The following is a 15975-nucleotide window of genomic DNA, read 5'->3' as shown; positions in this document are numbered from 1 at the left end:
TCTATGGAATTCACATAATTAGCATATCATTCATTACCGATTTCACATTGACACATTGGTCATGACATATTAATTGCATTGATAACAGCACATATTTTCTATTATGCTAAATTATCCCATTAATTATATCCTCTGAGCCCAGTGCCCTTCTAATTATTTAGGCCTATGGCCCTTGTGATGAACAGAGAATTAACTATTAAACAAGTTATTGTGGAAAACATTAAAATATTAGGCACTGTTCTGATGACAGGAGAGGAAAGGGTTAGTGGGAGTTGCGAAGACGTTCAGACTTTCCAGCGTCAGTATCCAGATGCAAAGGCTGCGTACAAATCTCAACCGCACTTGTAAACCTGGGGCTTCAGAATTGGCCCAAACCGATTGGTGGCTTCTGCAAAATGAGGCGGTCTTGTGAAGAAAATAGGAAATACAGTTGGACAAAGACTGCGCTCGTCAAACCATAGTCCACGCCCTTTTCAGTGGGGTAGGGTGAGCGTAGAGCTAGCCCATCCTGGACAGCTCCAGCTGCCCAAACAGTAGACATAGGAGGAGGAGAGGGCTCGGACATGGGGAGAATCAGCACTGGCCCGTCTGATAGAGATCGGTAATTTTTTAAATAAAAACCCGAGAGGCCTTAGAAAACAAACAAACGGAAAACCCATCGCTGGTACATAAAATGAAATAGATCAATGGACTGAATGAAGACTGCCTACAACGCCTATCGATGCCTGGCCAAGGATCTGGATGCTTACGCCATGAACCCAGAGATGACAATGGACAGCATTGGCAATCTGCATGGTGGAATAAGCCATGAGCAGGATTTGATGAACAGTCATAGCCCCCACCACCATCACAATCGGAACACGGGGGCTTCCTTGCGGATACATCAGGATCTGGCTGCGGCATCGTCGCGGACCGCGATGGTGTCCAGCATGGCAACGATTCTTGACGGAGCCGGAGAGTACCGACCAGAATTGTCTCTCCCGCTCCATCACGCCATGAGTATGCCGTGCGACACATCCCCTCCCGGGATGGGGATGAGCGGCACCTACACCACGTTAACTCCACTGCAACCCTTACCGCCCATTTCTACAGTTTCGGACAAATTCCACCATCCGCACCACCACCATCATCATCACCACCAGCGGAGCGTAAGTGGGAGTTTTACGCTGATGCGGGACGATCGGGGTTTACCAGCAATGAACAACCTCTATAGCCCCTATCATAAGGACATGACCGGGATGGGTCAGAGTTTATCCCCCCTGGCCAGCAGTCCCCTCGGTAACGGTTTGGGCTCCATACACAACACCCAACAAAGCCTCCATAACTATGGCACACATGGGCATGACAAGATGCTTAGCTCCAACTTTGATGCCCACACTGCCATGCTGGCCAGAGGGGATCAACATCTCTCTCGAGGCCTCGGTGGCCCAACGGCAGGTATGATGCCACATTTGAACGGGATGCACCACACAGGGCATCCAGGCCACCCTCAATCCCACGGGCCTGTGTTGGCTTCTAACCGAGACAGACCGCCCTCCTCCTCTGGAACACAAGGTAGCAACTCGGGGCAGCTGGAAGAAATAAACACCAAAGAAGTTGCACAAAGGATCACAGCCGAACTGAAGCGATACAGCATCCCGCAGGCAATCTTCGCGCAGAGGGTGCTGTGTCGCTCGCAGGGCACTCTTTCCGACCTCTTAAGAAACCCCAAACCTTGGAGTAAACTTAAATCGGGAAGGGAAACCTTTCGGAGAATGTGGAAATGGCTGCAGGAACCCGAGTTTCAGAGGATGTCGGCCCTACGGCTTGCAGGTAAGACAAGGTATCTTCTTTAAAAACATTCCTCTTCCGCCGCTGACTACGCCGTGCTTATTCCCCTCATCACTAAAACAGAGTTCACGAAGCGAGTAGCCTACATTTCAGTGGAGAGAAATTTATTTTCACTTACAGTGTTTTTAGCTAATGGTCAATAATTGCGATCAATATTAATGACAGTTGAATTAATAATTTTCTCCCCTGAAAGAAGTGTTTGCTTAATAGATTGTAAATGTATCTCGCACATTTGGATAATAGTCTACCTTTTAAATGAATGCGTCAGAGAGCACTTTTTTAGTGACGAGGTTTAAATTGTTAACGAGGTTAAATTGTTAACACTATCCTGATGTGATGCTTATTCGTGTAGGCAATTTAACAAAGAGCTGCTGGAACAGTACTTATCCGTCTACATCATAGACTGTATAAAATAGGTCCACACATTTTCTGTCTACTTTCCCTCTGTTTTGCTGTGTCTGGCAGATTTCAGTAACTCAGGATGTTTTGCTAGTAGGCTATGTGTAGTCGAATGCATCCCAAACAAAACGCCCTTAGTTATATATATATAAAAAAAGATATCACCTCTTTTTGAAAAGCATACTGAAATTCTGGTAGCCACTGTCTGTTTTTATCCTAACAGCGCTTGAGATATTCTGTCTGTAAGATGAAATGCTACGTCTGTGCACCAGAAAGGTTAAGAAAATGAGAGTTAGAAAAGTGGGGAATAATGAAAGAGAGGGACGGTGATTGTAGAGAGGGATTATGTTGATGGGAAGGGTTATTATCCCGACAGAAGACCTACGATGTTGGAACCCTCGTATCTATAGGCTACTGTAAGGTTGTTGCCCCCTCTAGCGATCAAATTTATAACCATCAATACGCGCTTCTTTTGTTCTAGGAGAAAGGCCCCGATGCTAAATCTAGATTACTCTTTAATATTGATTGAACACAAATGTGTTGTTCCAAATTATTGGCAATCTAATCGTGTATGGTTGACATCAAATATACCAGAAACTATAAACAAGCCCATAAAACCCATAACAAGTACATAGTTGTTTCTCAAATGACTTAATGGCGAAATGTTTTGTAGAATGAACATTGTGTATTTTTTCTTCTTCAAAAATATGTGCCAAAAACTCTCAATATATGCCTTTGTAATTAAGCAATATACTACTCTGCAGTTTGCACGGTGTATAGAGTTATACTTCTATCATGTAGCTTACTCTATTGAGTGGCTTAACACTGTTGATTACCATAATAGGAGTTAGTTGCATGTATCATTCAAAATGGGTTTTTACGCATGTACGATCAGAATCACATGGCCGGTGAATGAGAGAGGAGCACGTTTGTTTATAAACTATTTCATATTACCATAATAAAGGAAATTCAAGACCACCACATTTAGTTGTACTGAGCTGATTAAGTGCAAGTGAATTAAAAAGGTGAAAAGGTGAAATGGAACCAACTAGAGAGTTTTTCTACCAGAAGAGCAATATTAGTTAAAGGTTTGGGAAAGCAGTCGCCTTGCGTTTCCACGTAGGATCGGTAGCTTACAGATGGCGGTAAAGTCTGCGGCCGGAGCACTGGGGGAAGGTATTATGTGATCGGCGAGGCAAGGGAATTGAAAAGAAGAGCAGAAGCTGCAGAACCTCGATGAATTATTGATAGAAATCACGGCGTGACCCACAGCTCCTGCACAAAACGTCACCTTGTCTTGGGTTAACTAGGCAAAATGGAGAGCGAGTCGTCGGGCTTTTTTTAGTTTTTATAGCCGGTAAGATTTCTTGTAAGAGGAAACATTTCACCCCAGGCATTTAAAATAACCGCATTTGATGTTTAGTCATCTTTGCTCGCATATGTTTTTTTTTTTTTTTCAAATTAGTAAACAATTCGACAGTTGTTTACATTGCTGACTACATGTTGAACTTAATATATTAATGTATGCGTTGCTGAGTAATGTAAACATCACCAATGTGTAGCCTATGCAATAGGCCAGTGACTGGAGTTATTGGGCAATTGGTTTGCTCTGCGTATTTCTTCAGATAAGGGTGCAGGTGTCTTGTCACCGCATGGTTTCACCAGAGAAAATGGCCCTGTCCTTGTGCTAATAATTTAGTCAAATCAAACGTGACATTCGACTCCGGCCCATTCCTCTCACACGACATGCAATCAGCCCGGACTGCCACCTCAGGGTGCCTCAAATCAAGGAGCGCTCTCATTTTCACCAAATCATTGTTATTCCTCTCACAGTGTGTAGGAACAACTTGACTAAATAAATGATGAAAATGGACAAGCGGCATTAAGAATCAGGGCTATTGAGAGAGAAAAAAACTCTGGGGTAAGACCATGGATCTCACTGCCCACAAACAAATGAAGTTAAATAAATACACACACGCGTCGAGTCTAATAAAAGTTTGGATTCATTGGCAACCCGTGTCTCTTGATAGCCTAATTCCTTCACCAATTTGTATAGAATACAAAGAAGATAATCCTCTGTCAGATATCCTCATGCAGTCAATCTGAGATTCAGCAGAATTCAAACGACGTTCTAAATCAATAAAACTTATTAAATGAATTATAGAATTTCTAACTCGTTGTTAAAGTTTTAATCTTAAGTCTATATGTTTTTGCCATTGATAGCCTACTGTTTTTCATTTGCGACAAGAATGAATCAACATAGGCTAGTATTAGGGCCTATTTCGCTATTTCATGCGCTGTTGTCTACAATACAAACACCTCTGGTCAACACTTAAAAACATTAGTTTAGTTCAAAATGTAACACCCAAGGTAAAAACTGTTGTTAACCACGTCTTGATCACAAATGGTGTAGGCTACAATTTATTTCAGAGGATAAAATGTGCCGTTCCGTCTCTCATTCGTCTAGTTATGTCACTTTCAAAAACAAATATGTGAAGCTGTATGGCGATGGATCGATGGCGATAATCTCTTGAAGATTAAAAGAGCATTAATGCTGGCAACAATAACACAAACGTGTGGACCCAGCGCGCATTGATCTGGAACCCGATCTCGCCTGTTTCCAGTAAAGCTGACGGTGGAGATCTCTTCCCAGCACTGAGGCGACTCCAGCAAACCCGAGTCGGCCTGCCTGTCCCCACCTTCATACGCTTTGCAGTGACGGATCGCTTTTAATCATTTGTGTGTGCAGATGCGAGCATACAGCACGTTCGCAATCTCCAGGAACTAAGCAGTAGCCCTAATAGCGGAGGGAAAGTACCCAAGGAATAGATGTCGCGAATGACCTTCGTCTGGATTTAGACAGAGTTTATCCCCAAAGACACGGCATGGCTGTGCGTGAACAGCTACGCTTGTGGTGAATGACCGTGCTATCTCAGAAGGTCGTAGTTAGCCTTCCCTGCTGTCCTCTTCATTCCCAGAAAAGGAAAACGCAGAAGGGCAATGTGCATACCTTTCGTTACTCCTGAAAAGCCACATGGTTTCTGAATGGCATATGTGAAGCATAGCAACTAGAAAACCGTTATTGGGGACGAAATTCAGTCATTTCTGTAGAGCTCATATTCAGTTGAGCTCTCAAATGCTTTGTTGTCAAATCTATTTCCTGTACAGACTGCATTAGGCTAATGTAATATGTGACACCATGGCAGTGGCCTAGGAGTGGGAGAGTGATCATACTGAAAGTACACAGTCAGGAGCCTCTCAGTTCTATTAAAACCACATTATAATCTCATAAACCAACAGCTCATTTGCACAAGGAGAAAGAATGCACTGCAGTTGGAAATGCTATAACATGACTGAATGCTGCAAGAAGCTCAAAAGATGAAAGCATTGGGATTACAGGGTGTAACTTGTGACTGATGGTATTTGCTATGTATAGGCATTATGATTTTGGCTATATTTTGACAGCATACTCAAACACCACACAATCGTATTGTGGTTGTTGCATTTTGGGTGACGATTGTCTCATTATGACATTTATGCACTAAACATCTTACTTTATGTCAACATTAAAATAAAGGGTATTAGTTAAAACCCGAAAGCACCATTGTCAATTCCCACCAAATACAGTTAGACAAGCGTTTTGTGTGGTGTGCAGCCAGCGTGGCCTTGGGTAGAGGCCAGCGTTGTAGGCTGAGGGTCTGAAGAGCATAGTGTTGGCTCATGGCAGTGTGGTTATCAATAAACAGAGGCGCATTCTGCCAAACACATGTTTATCAGCGGAGCTCAGCATGGGTGCTTTCATTTCCCACCGTGTGGAGATGAGAGAGACGGGCAGCAGACATGGATTCTTTATATTCCCTTTATAGTGTTCCTGGATCATTAGTCTTACGTAGCCTTTGTTTTCATTTGAGGTTAACTAAAGCTAGATGTTCAAAAAAATAATTGTGTGCCACCTTCTGGCAGGTGCAGGACAAATAAACTTAGTAAAGATAGAGGCATACATTGATATTCATGTTAACATTACATTCAGAAAAACACAGATAATCCTCTCCTGATTAAATAGGTTTGTGAAACTCCACCACTTCTACATGGTAACGTAGCTTCAGCTCTTGTCCAGACTCAGGCAGGAAAACAGATCCATGATTTAATCTTTTACTCCACATTTTTGACTAACTGTTACTGAGGCAATTTCCTCATCAGCAGAAAAAAACATCACTGAGTCAATGGATTCTCTGATTGGCCATATCGCGTGGCTGTTGATAAGTGTGTTTGGCAACAAAATCTTTGGACTCCCGATGTCATCATCGTTAGTGGTGTGGATATGCTCAACTGTGAATGTCCACAGCCATTCAGGGCCTCCTCCCCACCTCCCATCTGATTAAAGAGCCTTCCCTCTCTCTATGTGTGAGGCCAACGCACAGACTGCCTTTGTGCAGTCCTTGATAGAGATCAAGTGATGTCCGTTCTGCTGTCAAAGCAAACAGTGCACTTCGGATGGGTGGCTAAAAAAGCAAGCTGATACAGAGAGAGAGAGAGAGGGAGGGAGAGAGAGAGACCCAGCTCATGAGAGAGCGAGGCGTGATGAGCTCAGAATCTCATTTCTGTGTGAGAGCCTCACTTGCATACAGGAAGCACGCATTAAGGATGTCTGCACACACGCGCACACACACACACACACACACAGGGAATGACACAGCTAAGTGGCCACCACACAAACATAATGCATTTACCCAGATGCATTTATTCACACACTGCGCCATAATGAAGCACCACAGCTTTAGATGTCTTCAGCTCCCGGAAGCGGCAGAGCCTTTATGAGAGAGCGCTGTCCTAGATCAGATCGCTGCATTTTAAAGTCAGTAAGCAGGAGAGAGAGAAAGAGAGAGCGAGACAGAGATAGACTCAGACACATAAAGAGAGAGAGAGAGAGAGCTGAGGTACCAAAGAGAAGGTGATTTACAGCAGACTGATGGACTGACCTGTGCTTTAGAGAAATGTCTGGACTGTTTCCACAAGGAATTTCTGTCGAACAAGAGGAATCATCATTGCAGCTCATGTTTTGCGGTGAAATATTGATCTCAAACCTCAATCACCCTACATCACAACTGTATCAGTTCCAACTTTCAAACCAGACTCCAAAACACACATTTGATGCCATAAATTAATTTACTAGCTCTGCTTTCATTCCTTCTTGGGTGAATTAGACCATCACATACAACTCACAAAGCATTTGACGTCTTTGTAGTATGGTTTTAAAGCATTTTGTATAAAAAGGGGAACGTGTATTCAGAAGGGTGGATTTTAGGCCAAAATATGTCTGTTGAAAACTGTAATAGTGAAAGCCACAGACAATGCACTCATGTGTGGAATTGATTTTTGCAGAGTGAGCTCTTTTTGAAAGGAGAATTCGTATTCAGCTTTAAAAAACTATTTTCCGACCATGGCAAAGCGAAACCCTCTCCGACTTCAAGGCAGAGGAATGTCAGAAATGTTCTCACCTGTTCCCTTCTATGGTCTGAGAGGCAGTCGCGGATGACACATCATTATTTCCGAGGGGCCGAGTGGGCTTGGGGCACGTGTGAGTAGCTTGTTTATGTGAATACATTAAAAAGCCGTATAGCAGCAGGCTAATCCTCCCCACAGCACTCCAGCCCCCCTCAGGGTCTCCTTCAGCAGGGCTTTTGTTTAATGGAGAGGGTCTGGCTCAGGGAGAGGAAGGGAGCGCGGTTCTCAGCACCTGTGACAGGGAAGATGCAGAGGAGAGGAGGAAGGGAAGCTTATGCTCCATGTTATTAGCATTAGCATTCCCAAGCAGCCAGTAATTATATGAATGAATTTCAAATATGAAGGAGCTGTATGTTCAATCAACATTTACTTTTTAATGTTGATGGTAATATGTATATTTCTAAAATTATAATAAGAGATATTATCATGCATATTTCATACTTATTTCAAAGTGTTCATACATATGTGAAGCATTTGCAGACTGCTTAATATATTTTGTATTTGCCAATTATTGGCCACAGCAAGTGTTGTTGGTGAAATGTTGTTTGTTGTGTGTATCAGTGCAAAAGTAATAATCTCGTCAATGAAAGCCGTTGTTTGGGTTGGTACATAACAATGGCCAAATAAATAAATACACAAAAACAATATCATTCGAAATAGGCATTTAAGGCCAAACTTAATGAAGTCAGATATGAGCGAACTGACAGCTTTGCGGTCAGATGTGTTGCTCCACTGGATCCTACCAGGGGTGCACTTTCTGGGCTCCGTGTGGTTAGAGACGCACTGTGCATTGATTTACATTCGCCGGAGAAGAAAGATCAACCATGAGAGAGAGAGAGAGAAAGAGAGAGAGATCCATTTGATGAAAGGCCAGGGAAACCTCGCATATCAATCTTATTGATTTAACCTTACCCCTTTGGAAAACCCCAAAGTTGGCACCCCTTTCCCACAACCGAAATACTAAATCCCTTTGAATATTATAATGGTAATTTTTATCATACGGCAAACATTGCCATGAAGACTAAAGGTGATTCAGTCGCTGCTGTTGTGTGTCTATTGACAAAAGAGATGGCGCCTTCTGTTTCTTGTGCACTCTTTCTTTGTCTTTGGTCAATGGAAGACTGTTTTCCTTTTTTAGCGTCGGTAGAATATCTGGTAATGACAATTCCTTTCTTTATTGCACAACGCCACGAGAAGCTCTCTTTTCCGTAAACCAGCAAGGCATGGCATTCGTTTTCATTACTGTCTTTTAAAAGAATGATAAGGAAATAAAACATTTTTTATTTAAAGGTACAATTGTAAGAAACCTAGACACACATAGCACTAGATACACTTGGATGCATTTGGAAAGCCATTCCATGGAATTATGACTTCATAGGGTTTAAAGTAGTTTTATGATACATCTTGCAATTATTTATTTTTGTATAGGCTATGTCTGGCTCATAGAGTGATAGTTGTTTTTTTCCCTCGGCCAACACCATTAACGGTTCACGGTACAAACAGCCAACTTATCAGTTACGTTTTTGTCATTTTCCATAACAAGTAATGATGATTGTAAATTATGATGTAAATTATGATGATGTAAATGACCTTACAACCATTTAGTGTGGGCCTATTTCGACCATAGACTAGTGTAGCCTAGGCTACTCGTCCGTTTAGAATAGCCTAGGCCTACTCTTACTACTAACTCCAATTATTTTAAATCTGAACCATGTAGGCTAATTGCTTACAGGGACAGGACTATGTATAGTTGTTTGTGTCCGTCCCCTAATAATTTCAGTTTTGCTATGAGAATGAGTTCGTTAGCCACCAAATTAAATAGGCTACACCTTTTACATGGGCTGTTATTTTACGAAGTTTTGTAATGATTAAACATTGCATAAATGGAATTAGACGAGCGCAGGCATGTTTTCAGAGATGACCCGGTCTGAAAAAATCCCGCACAAAGTAGGCCTATGACAAATCTAACATCTATGTAAGGCATCAGTAGGCCTACTTTGTCTCCAAGGGATTTAGAGGCTGTCGGAATGGCGCTTAGTTCTTCTGTTACAACACAGGTCTATTAAACAGCAAATACTGCCACCTATTGGAAAACAACTGCAGTTATCTTGATTTACATAGTCCTTCAAAACATTCTGAAATACAGCGGAGGTATACGCCCACATAAACTAGCAAAACAATGTACTGTAGCCTATTATTAAACGGTGTCTAATAACGATACGTGTGTTTCATACATATGCAGACTATTATGCTGTAGGCCTATACATATTGCAGTATAGACCTACACAGGCGGATACATTTTCGCGTTTAATTCTTTAAGCAATATAGTGTAGCTTAAGGACAATGACCCGTTTTTTAATTCATGTAGGTCTATCTTAACCTGATGAAATGAAATGGTAGAAAACGAATAGCGATTGTCCCCTTTGAAATGTCGTGGTTCAGCACCATGGATAGCAGAAATAAATCTGAGCTTGTTTTGTGTTTCGCTGGACATGAATTATGAATGTTGAGTGTTGAAGCACTGGTATTCATTGCATTCCATCAAAGATTTAGTTTGACTGCACTAGAAAAGCGCAAGAACACCCCAGGAGGGCGATCTAACTTGGCCTCTTCAAATTGCGCCATTTGATAGACAGTCTAGTATCAAACCACTCCAATAGTCCTTGTGCTTGGCTTGATATCGCTGATAACTGAAACAAACATCAAGACGGAGGCGACTCTTTCCGTGCACATAGAATTAATATGAAAATTGAAATTAAGTAGTGAAAATAATGGTGATTATAATGCCATCCTCGACCCAGTCGCAAGGACGCACAGACAGCAACACAAAGCTGCTGCAGAGAGTGTGCTTATTTACACCCGGCGGCGGACAGTTTCCTCTTACATAATAGTTTTGTACTCAATTGAGTACTTAACCTGATTTCAATCGATCTCGCGCGGTCTCAGTTGTGCATACTTAATTCAAAGAGGTAATCAAATCAAATTCTTAAGCCCTCCTATGCTGCGCATTCCGCTCCCTCTCTCTCTTCGCTCTCCCTCTCTCTCTCACACACACACACACACACACACACACACACACACAGGGCACAAACTACGAATACATAAACAGGACGCAACTGTTTCTCTGTGTGGAACATAGAAGATGAAGAGGATCTTCGTGTCTGGTACATTTCAACACGCCTGGGTGCACAGTGCTATGCAAATTATATGAAATGATAATAAAATATAATATAAAGTATAGAAAGAATATAAAGTTTAGGCTTTTTAACAGTCAGTAATACATACATTCGCCTGTGAATGATGACTAGCATGGCTTGCATGCTTGTTTGTTTTAGTGTGCTTGGACAAAGAGATTTCTTTACAGAGATTGTTGTTAACTGGCTGTGAGGTATCTAGATAGATAGATAGATAGATAGATAGATAGATAGATACTTTATTGATCCCCAAGGGGAAATTCAAGAAAGATCTGCTTTTGGTATTTGTGGATATGCCGGATGTTTGATAAATGACATGTATGAGATACATTAAATGGCCTTAAAAGAACAGCAAAAGCCCAGATTTCCCAAACATCCTGTGAGTACAAAGCAGAATCTGGAAAAATGAAAGTTAGTAGGTCTAATGCTTGACCAACTCAGCAAACTGACCCTGCCTTTAGGAAAAACATTATATCCTCAGAAACATCAATATTGAGACAGTGACCGTTAGAGAGCCAGAGCATATCTCAGAGTGATACAGGTGATCATCAAACCCAGCGGGAATACCCAGTGGGCTGCTTAGGTTTGCCATGATGTGTCACAGAGACATGGAGTGTAATATATTATTTACCTACTGCTTATATTGCTGGGAATGTGGGTATTGGACATCCATCAACTCAATGAGTGGACACCATAGGATCCTAGCCTTATGTTACATTTGATAGCAAGTGATACTTAATGATAGTCAATATCTTGTGATCAGTCATTTCTGTGTTTGATTGTGTGGTTTCACATCATAGCTGCCTCTGAACATGTTATTGTTATTTCTACTTTGTAAGTAGAGAAGGACTTACAAATCTGTGTCTTGACTGGCTAGTCATTAATTTGCTAAGTTCTTTACACTGTTGTGGTTTTCAACAATAATAACTCTTTTTTTCCTTGTTTCCCTTCCTGGTTGTCTTGTGAATCCTCCCAACCCCCCAGCATGCAAAAGAAAAGAGCAAGAGCCAAGCAAGGACAGGAGCAATACACCAAAGAAATCCCGCCTGGTTTTTACTGACCTCCAGCGCCGCACACTGCTGGCCATCTTCAAGGAGAACAAGCGTCCCTCCAAGGAGATGCAGCTGACCATCTCCCAGCAGCTGGGGCTGGAGCTCAGCACCGTCAGCAACTTCTTCATGAATGCCCGGAGGCGCAGCCTGGACAAATGGATGGACGAGGGGAGTCCAGGCGGCAACTCCTCAGCCTCCAGCACTTGTACCAAAGCGTGATGGGAGGGAGGGGGGGTGGGTGGGGGGGGGGTCAGGGATGGGATGGGGGTGGTGCTGAGGAAGGGGGCAATGGGAGGAAGGGACGGGTGTGCGTGGGGGTGGGGGTGTGGGTGGGGGTAACTGTCAGTATGCCAGGGATGGGTGGACCACTCAAAACCAACCTTTTTTTAAAGAAAAAAATCCTTTTGGAGAAGGAGAGGGGAAGGGACTGTCCACTGGCACGCTGTAGCAAAAAGCAAGCTGACTTGTAACCATGACAAAAGCACATCATCATCCACACATACATCCAGCCCAAACCATCCCATAATGCTCCACACTAGTGTTTTGGGAGAGGTATTCCCATTTCACTCTTAATCTATGTCATGCAAAGGATTGCATTAGAATATAAGTGCATTAGATTATAGATATGACCAAAATATTTCAAACATTTCTCAATATCTCAGCCTAATCCTGTTTACCAAAGGGCTGGTTGCCATCCATATTCATGTTGGGTTTTTTGGCCACAAAGCAGATTTGCATTTCAGTTGGCCACTTCATCTATCTGATGACTCTCCATTCATGTTTAGGTCTTATGATTATTTTATATCACCTCAGTTGATTATCTAAGGTACATTAATGTGACCTTCATAGACATCAACAAAGAGAATGTGGATTAGGGTCAAACATAGAGAAGGAACTACCTATACCTCTATACCATCAGATATTCATATAGTACAATGTATTACACATTGGATGCATAGCTATCATTCAGAGGATTTGATTACTTGCAGTACATCAGTACATCTGTAATTTGATCAGGCCACAAAGAACATGGCTCACAAAGGGTTAAATGGTAGCCCTTGATATATCAAGGTAATTCCAATTTCCCCAATGCCAGATTCTGGCAAGTTTGCAAGCACAAATCTGCCCCATTTTAAACTGTAATGCTGGTATGCATATACCTACTGACACAACTCGCAGACACAGACAGACTTGCGCACACAAAATTAGAACAGAATCTAGCGACTGCTATGACTGTTCTGTCCCACCAGACTTTAGTGGACGGCTTAGTTACATGAGCACAATCTTGAAGCACATTTCATTTGCAATAGACCTGGGGCTGCTCCATGCAGATCGTTCTTCACTCCTTAGATTACTCAGGACGCCAATTTTAAGAAGCAGTTGAAGAACACCCATCATAGCATCCTCCCCGCACATGCAGGAACATAGACACACACACACACACTTGCAGACAGGACAAACAACAACAAACAATTGAACTTATACTCCCACACACAAATGCAGCCACACAAACAAAACAACTCGAAACAATCACAAACCAAATCATGTCATGTTTTACACTTGAACATCACACATTAGTTTTCGTTTGACACCCCATGACCACCGCAAAACCAAATGAGAGCCTGCTGAGATCGAACTGGTATGGCGAATCAGGGCCTTTATCATTGAAAAAGAGGACAATCTCAAAGACGATGCCTGCCAGCTTCATCTCCAGCAGGCTCACAGGATGATGGGGGCGCTGGGCGCCCAGTGGGCCTCGTTAGCGCAGACCTTCCTGGAGCCTATGAAACTAAAACAGGGCTGCGCCGGACCAGGGCTCTGGGCGTCCAGTCACTCCCACAAGCAAACCCCCGGTCTCATCGCTTTCAGTGTTGTTCAACGCTGGATGAGTTCACTACCGACCAAACTAAACTAGACCCCTCTCACTAATCAAATGTAAATATAGGAACTCCTGCCTGTCTATGCCGTTTGGATTTTAACGAAATGCCATTCTTTCCTTCATCTTTCCACCACCACCACACATACACACACAGACCACAGAGTGAAATCTGCGAGCCAGTGGGTCGTCCCTTCCCCAGAAACACAGGTTTTCATGATGTAGAAGCAAGCCAAAGGCTGGACGGATGATTGAAATGGACACTTGAGACTTTTTCTATTTATTGACAAATCGAAACCAAAGAAACTTTTTCTGCACCTAACTGTTCTACAACTTAAAAGAAACTGTTATAAAGAGGAAGAAACCTTATAACAGCAAGGATACCAAGGAAGAGGAGGGAGGTGAGGTCGCTGGGGGAGCCGAGGGGTAGCTTCGTCTCTGCCCGACGCGACAGGGACTTTGAAAGGCGGAAGCAGATTTGGGACTAAAAGGGTTAAACACGTGTGGAAGCGCTGTCCTCAGCGGCAGCTGCTTCCTAAGGCAGAAATAATGTGTCTCTCAAAAGTTGAAGATTGTCTTTAACGTGTGCCTATGCAGTTTTTTCACGAAAAAATGGAAAAGAACAACGAAAACCTCATCAGCTACAATACCAAAGATCCACAACTTATTCCTACAGCAGTTTTTCCCCTCTCCTGTTACCCTTACCCTGTACTAAAGCCTGGAATACATTCAGAGAAGCATGCCACACACACACATGCGTATGCTGACCCTGGAAACGCACGTGTGTGGGTGGATGTGATGTATGTGATTAATTGCGGAGTGTGCCTGCTCACAGACATGGGGTCCAGGGATTTGGTTCATCTCGTACACGCCACACAGACTACCTCGGTTCTCCACGCGCTCAGCACCGCAAATCTGGGCCTGACAAACTTGTCAGATCAGCTTTTCATGCCGCGGGACACAGAGAGTGTGCTTCAGCAAAACCGCGTACCAAAGATAACTAAAGCACACTCCTGTGGAACCGGCAAACCCTCCCTGACTAGGAAACTGTACGTTAGCCCCCCACACGGTCATTCCTATAACAATGGTATGTGCTAAGAGATAGACTTATATCACATGTGTTCAGTATTTTTATACAGCATAGCTAGTTCAACATCACATTTACACACAGATAAGCAGACTCCCTGCTAATTCTGCACAGCAGTAGCAAACTACACTATTCAGGTTTCACATCAGAGGTAGAGGGCTTCTGAGTGTATTGAATGTTGAAACGAGGGTGATGAACAATACATTTTTGCCATTTATACTCTTAAAGTCTCTTAAACCAAAAAAAAACCTAATGTACCCTGAAGTACCCTCAAGTTACTATGAAACCAAAGACGCAAACAGGTGAAAAGCAAACCAAAGAAACCCCTCCCCTGTTTTATGGAAGAGCAATATGGAATGCCATCCAGCCCTCTCTCCCTCTGTCCCCCATTAAGTTCACCCTGTGCAGAGGACTGAATCCCCTCCCTCATGTCTGTGTGTGGTCACTCCAGTGGGTCGCAAGGGTCAGGTGTTCAAAGGCACATCCATGACGTGTTCAATTTCTCTCAAGAACAAAAAAAAGACAAAGTAGTCCCCCACTCCCCCCAGTCACAGTACTGAAACAAAGCCAAAAATGGACAAAAACCCACAAGTTCTTCAGTTGAAGAGAAAGAAAACTGCTCAACTATCGGTCGAATAGCTTTATCCTATAGTTTTCACTCTTGATAGCTTTTAGTCCAAAGATCCTCCTTCACTTCAGACCCCTGAGGCTCCTGGAGCCCTGAGGCTGAAGCAGGAGTCCCTCCCCCATTTGCTCACTGCAGTCTGGTCTTGAGGAACATGTGCCCACCATGGATATGAAATCAAACCAAAAAAAGAGGTTTTCATTGCTTGTCTTAGTACTTACTTTTTATTTTGCCAATGCCTTTGTACAATTGTCTTTCCTAGGTTTTGAATGCTATAATTTTATTTATGTAATTTATATTTGCTATGATTGAACATTAATTTAAATGACCAAAACTCCCCTGAAACCCTTTATCCCAATTAGCTTGCCAAAGTTTACATTTTTTGTCTTTCTTTAAGTGTTTGACAC

General features: G+C 42.7%; 1 protein-coding gene across 4 annotated transcripts; it reads left to right on the top strand.

The window, feature by feature from the left end:
• The first annotated feature begins 439 nt into the window (after positions 1-439).
• On the top strand, positions 440-12202 carry onecut2 (one cut homeobox 2). Of its 4 annotated transcripts, none has more exons than XM_048259115.1 (2): positions 440-1822; positions 11883-12114. In XM_048259115.1, exons 1-2 carry the CDS (start codon positions 696-698, stop codon positions 11986-11988), a joined length of 1233 nt encoding a protein of 410 aa, XP_048115072.1. In that variant the 5' UTR covers positions 440-695; the 3' UTR covers positions 11989-12114. The 4 variants fall into 4 exon arrangements, with proteins under 4 accessions (XP_048115072.1, XP_048115070.1, XP_048115073.1 ...); XM_048259113.1 differs by having other exon boundaries at positions 441-1812; positions 11883-12202; XM_048259116.1 differs by having other exon boundaries at positions 441-1822; positions 11913-12114.
• Positions 12203-15975: the final 3773 nt, after the last annotated feature.

The sequence above is a fragment of the Alosa alosa genome, chromosome 12 (assembly GCF_017589495.1).
Source record: "Alosa alosa isolate M-15738 ecotype Scorff River chromosome 12, AALO_Geno_1.1, whole genome shotgun sequence".
NCBI lineage: Eukaryota > Metazoa > Chordata > Actinopteri > Clupeiformes > Clupeidae > Alosa > Alosa alosa.
Note: the sequence above shows the minus strand (reverse complement) of the source record. Positions and strands in the feature narration are given on the sequence as shown.

Excerpts from the sequence above, each read along its gene's own strand:
- onecut2 (XM_048259113.1), top strand. The coding sequence starts at position 696 with ATGAAGACTGCCTACAACGCCTATCGATGCCTGGCCAAGGATCTGGAT. Across the intron at positions 1,813-11,882 it reads GTCGGCCCTACGGCTTGCAG|GTTGTCTTGTGAATCCTCCC; the intron begins GTAAGACAAGGT and ends TTTCCCTTCCTG.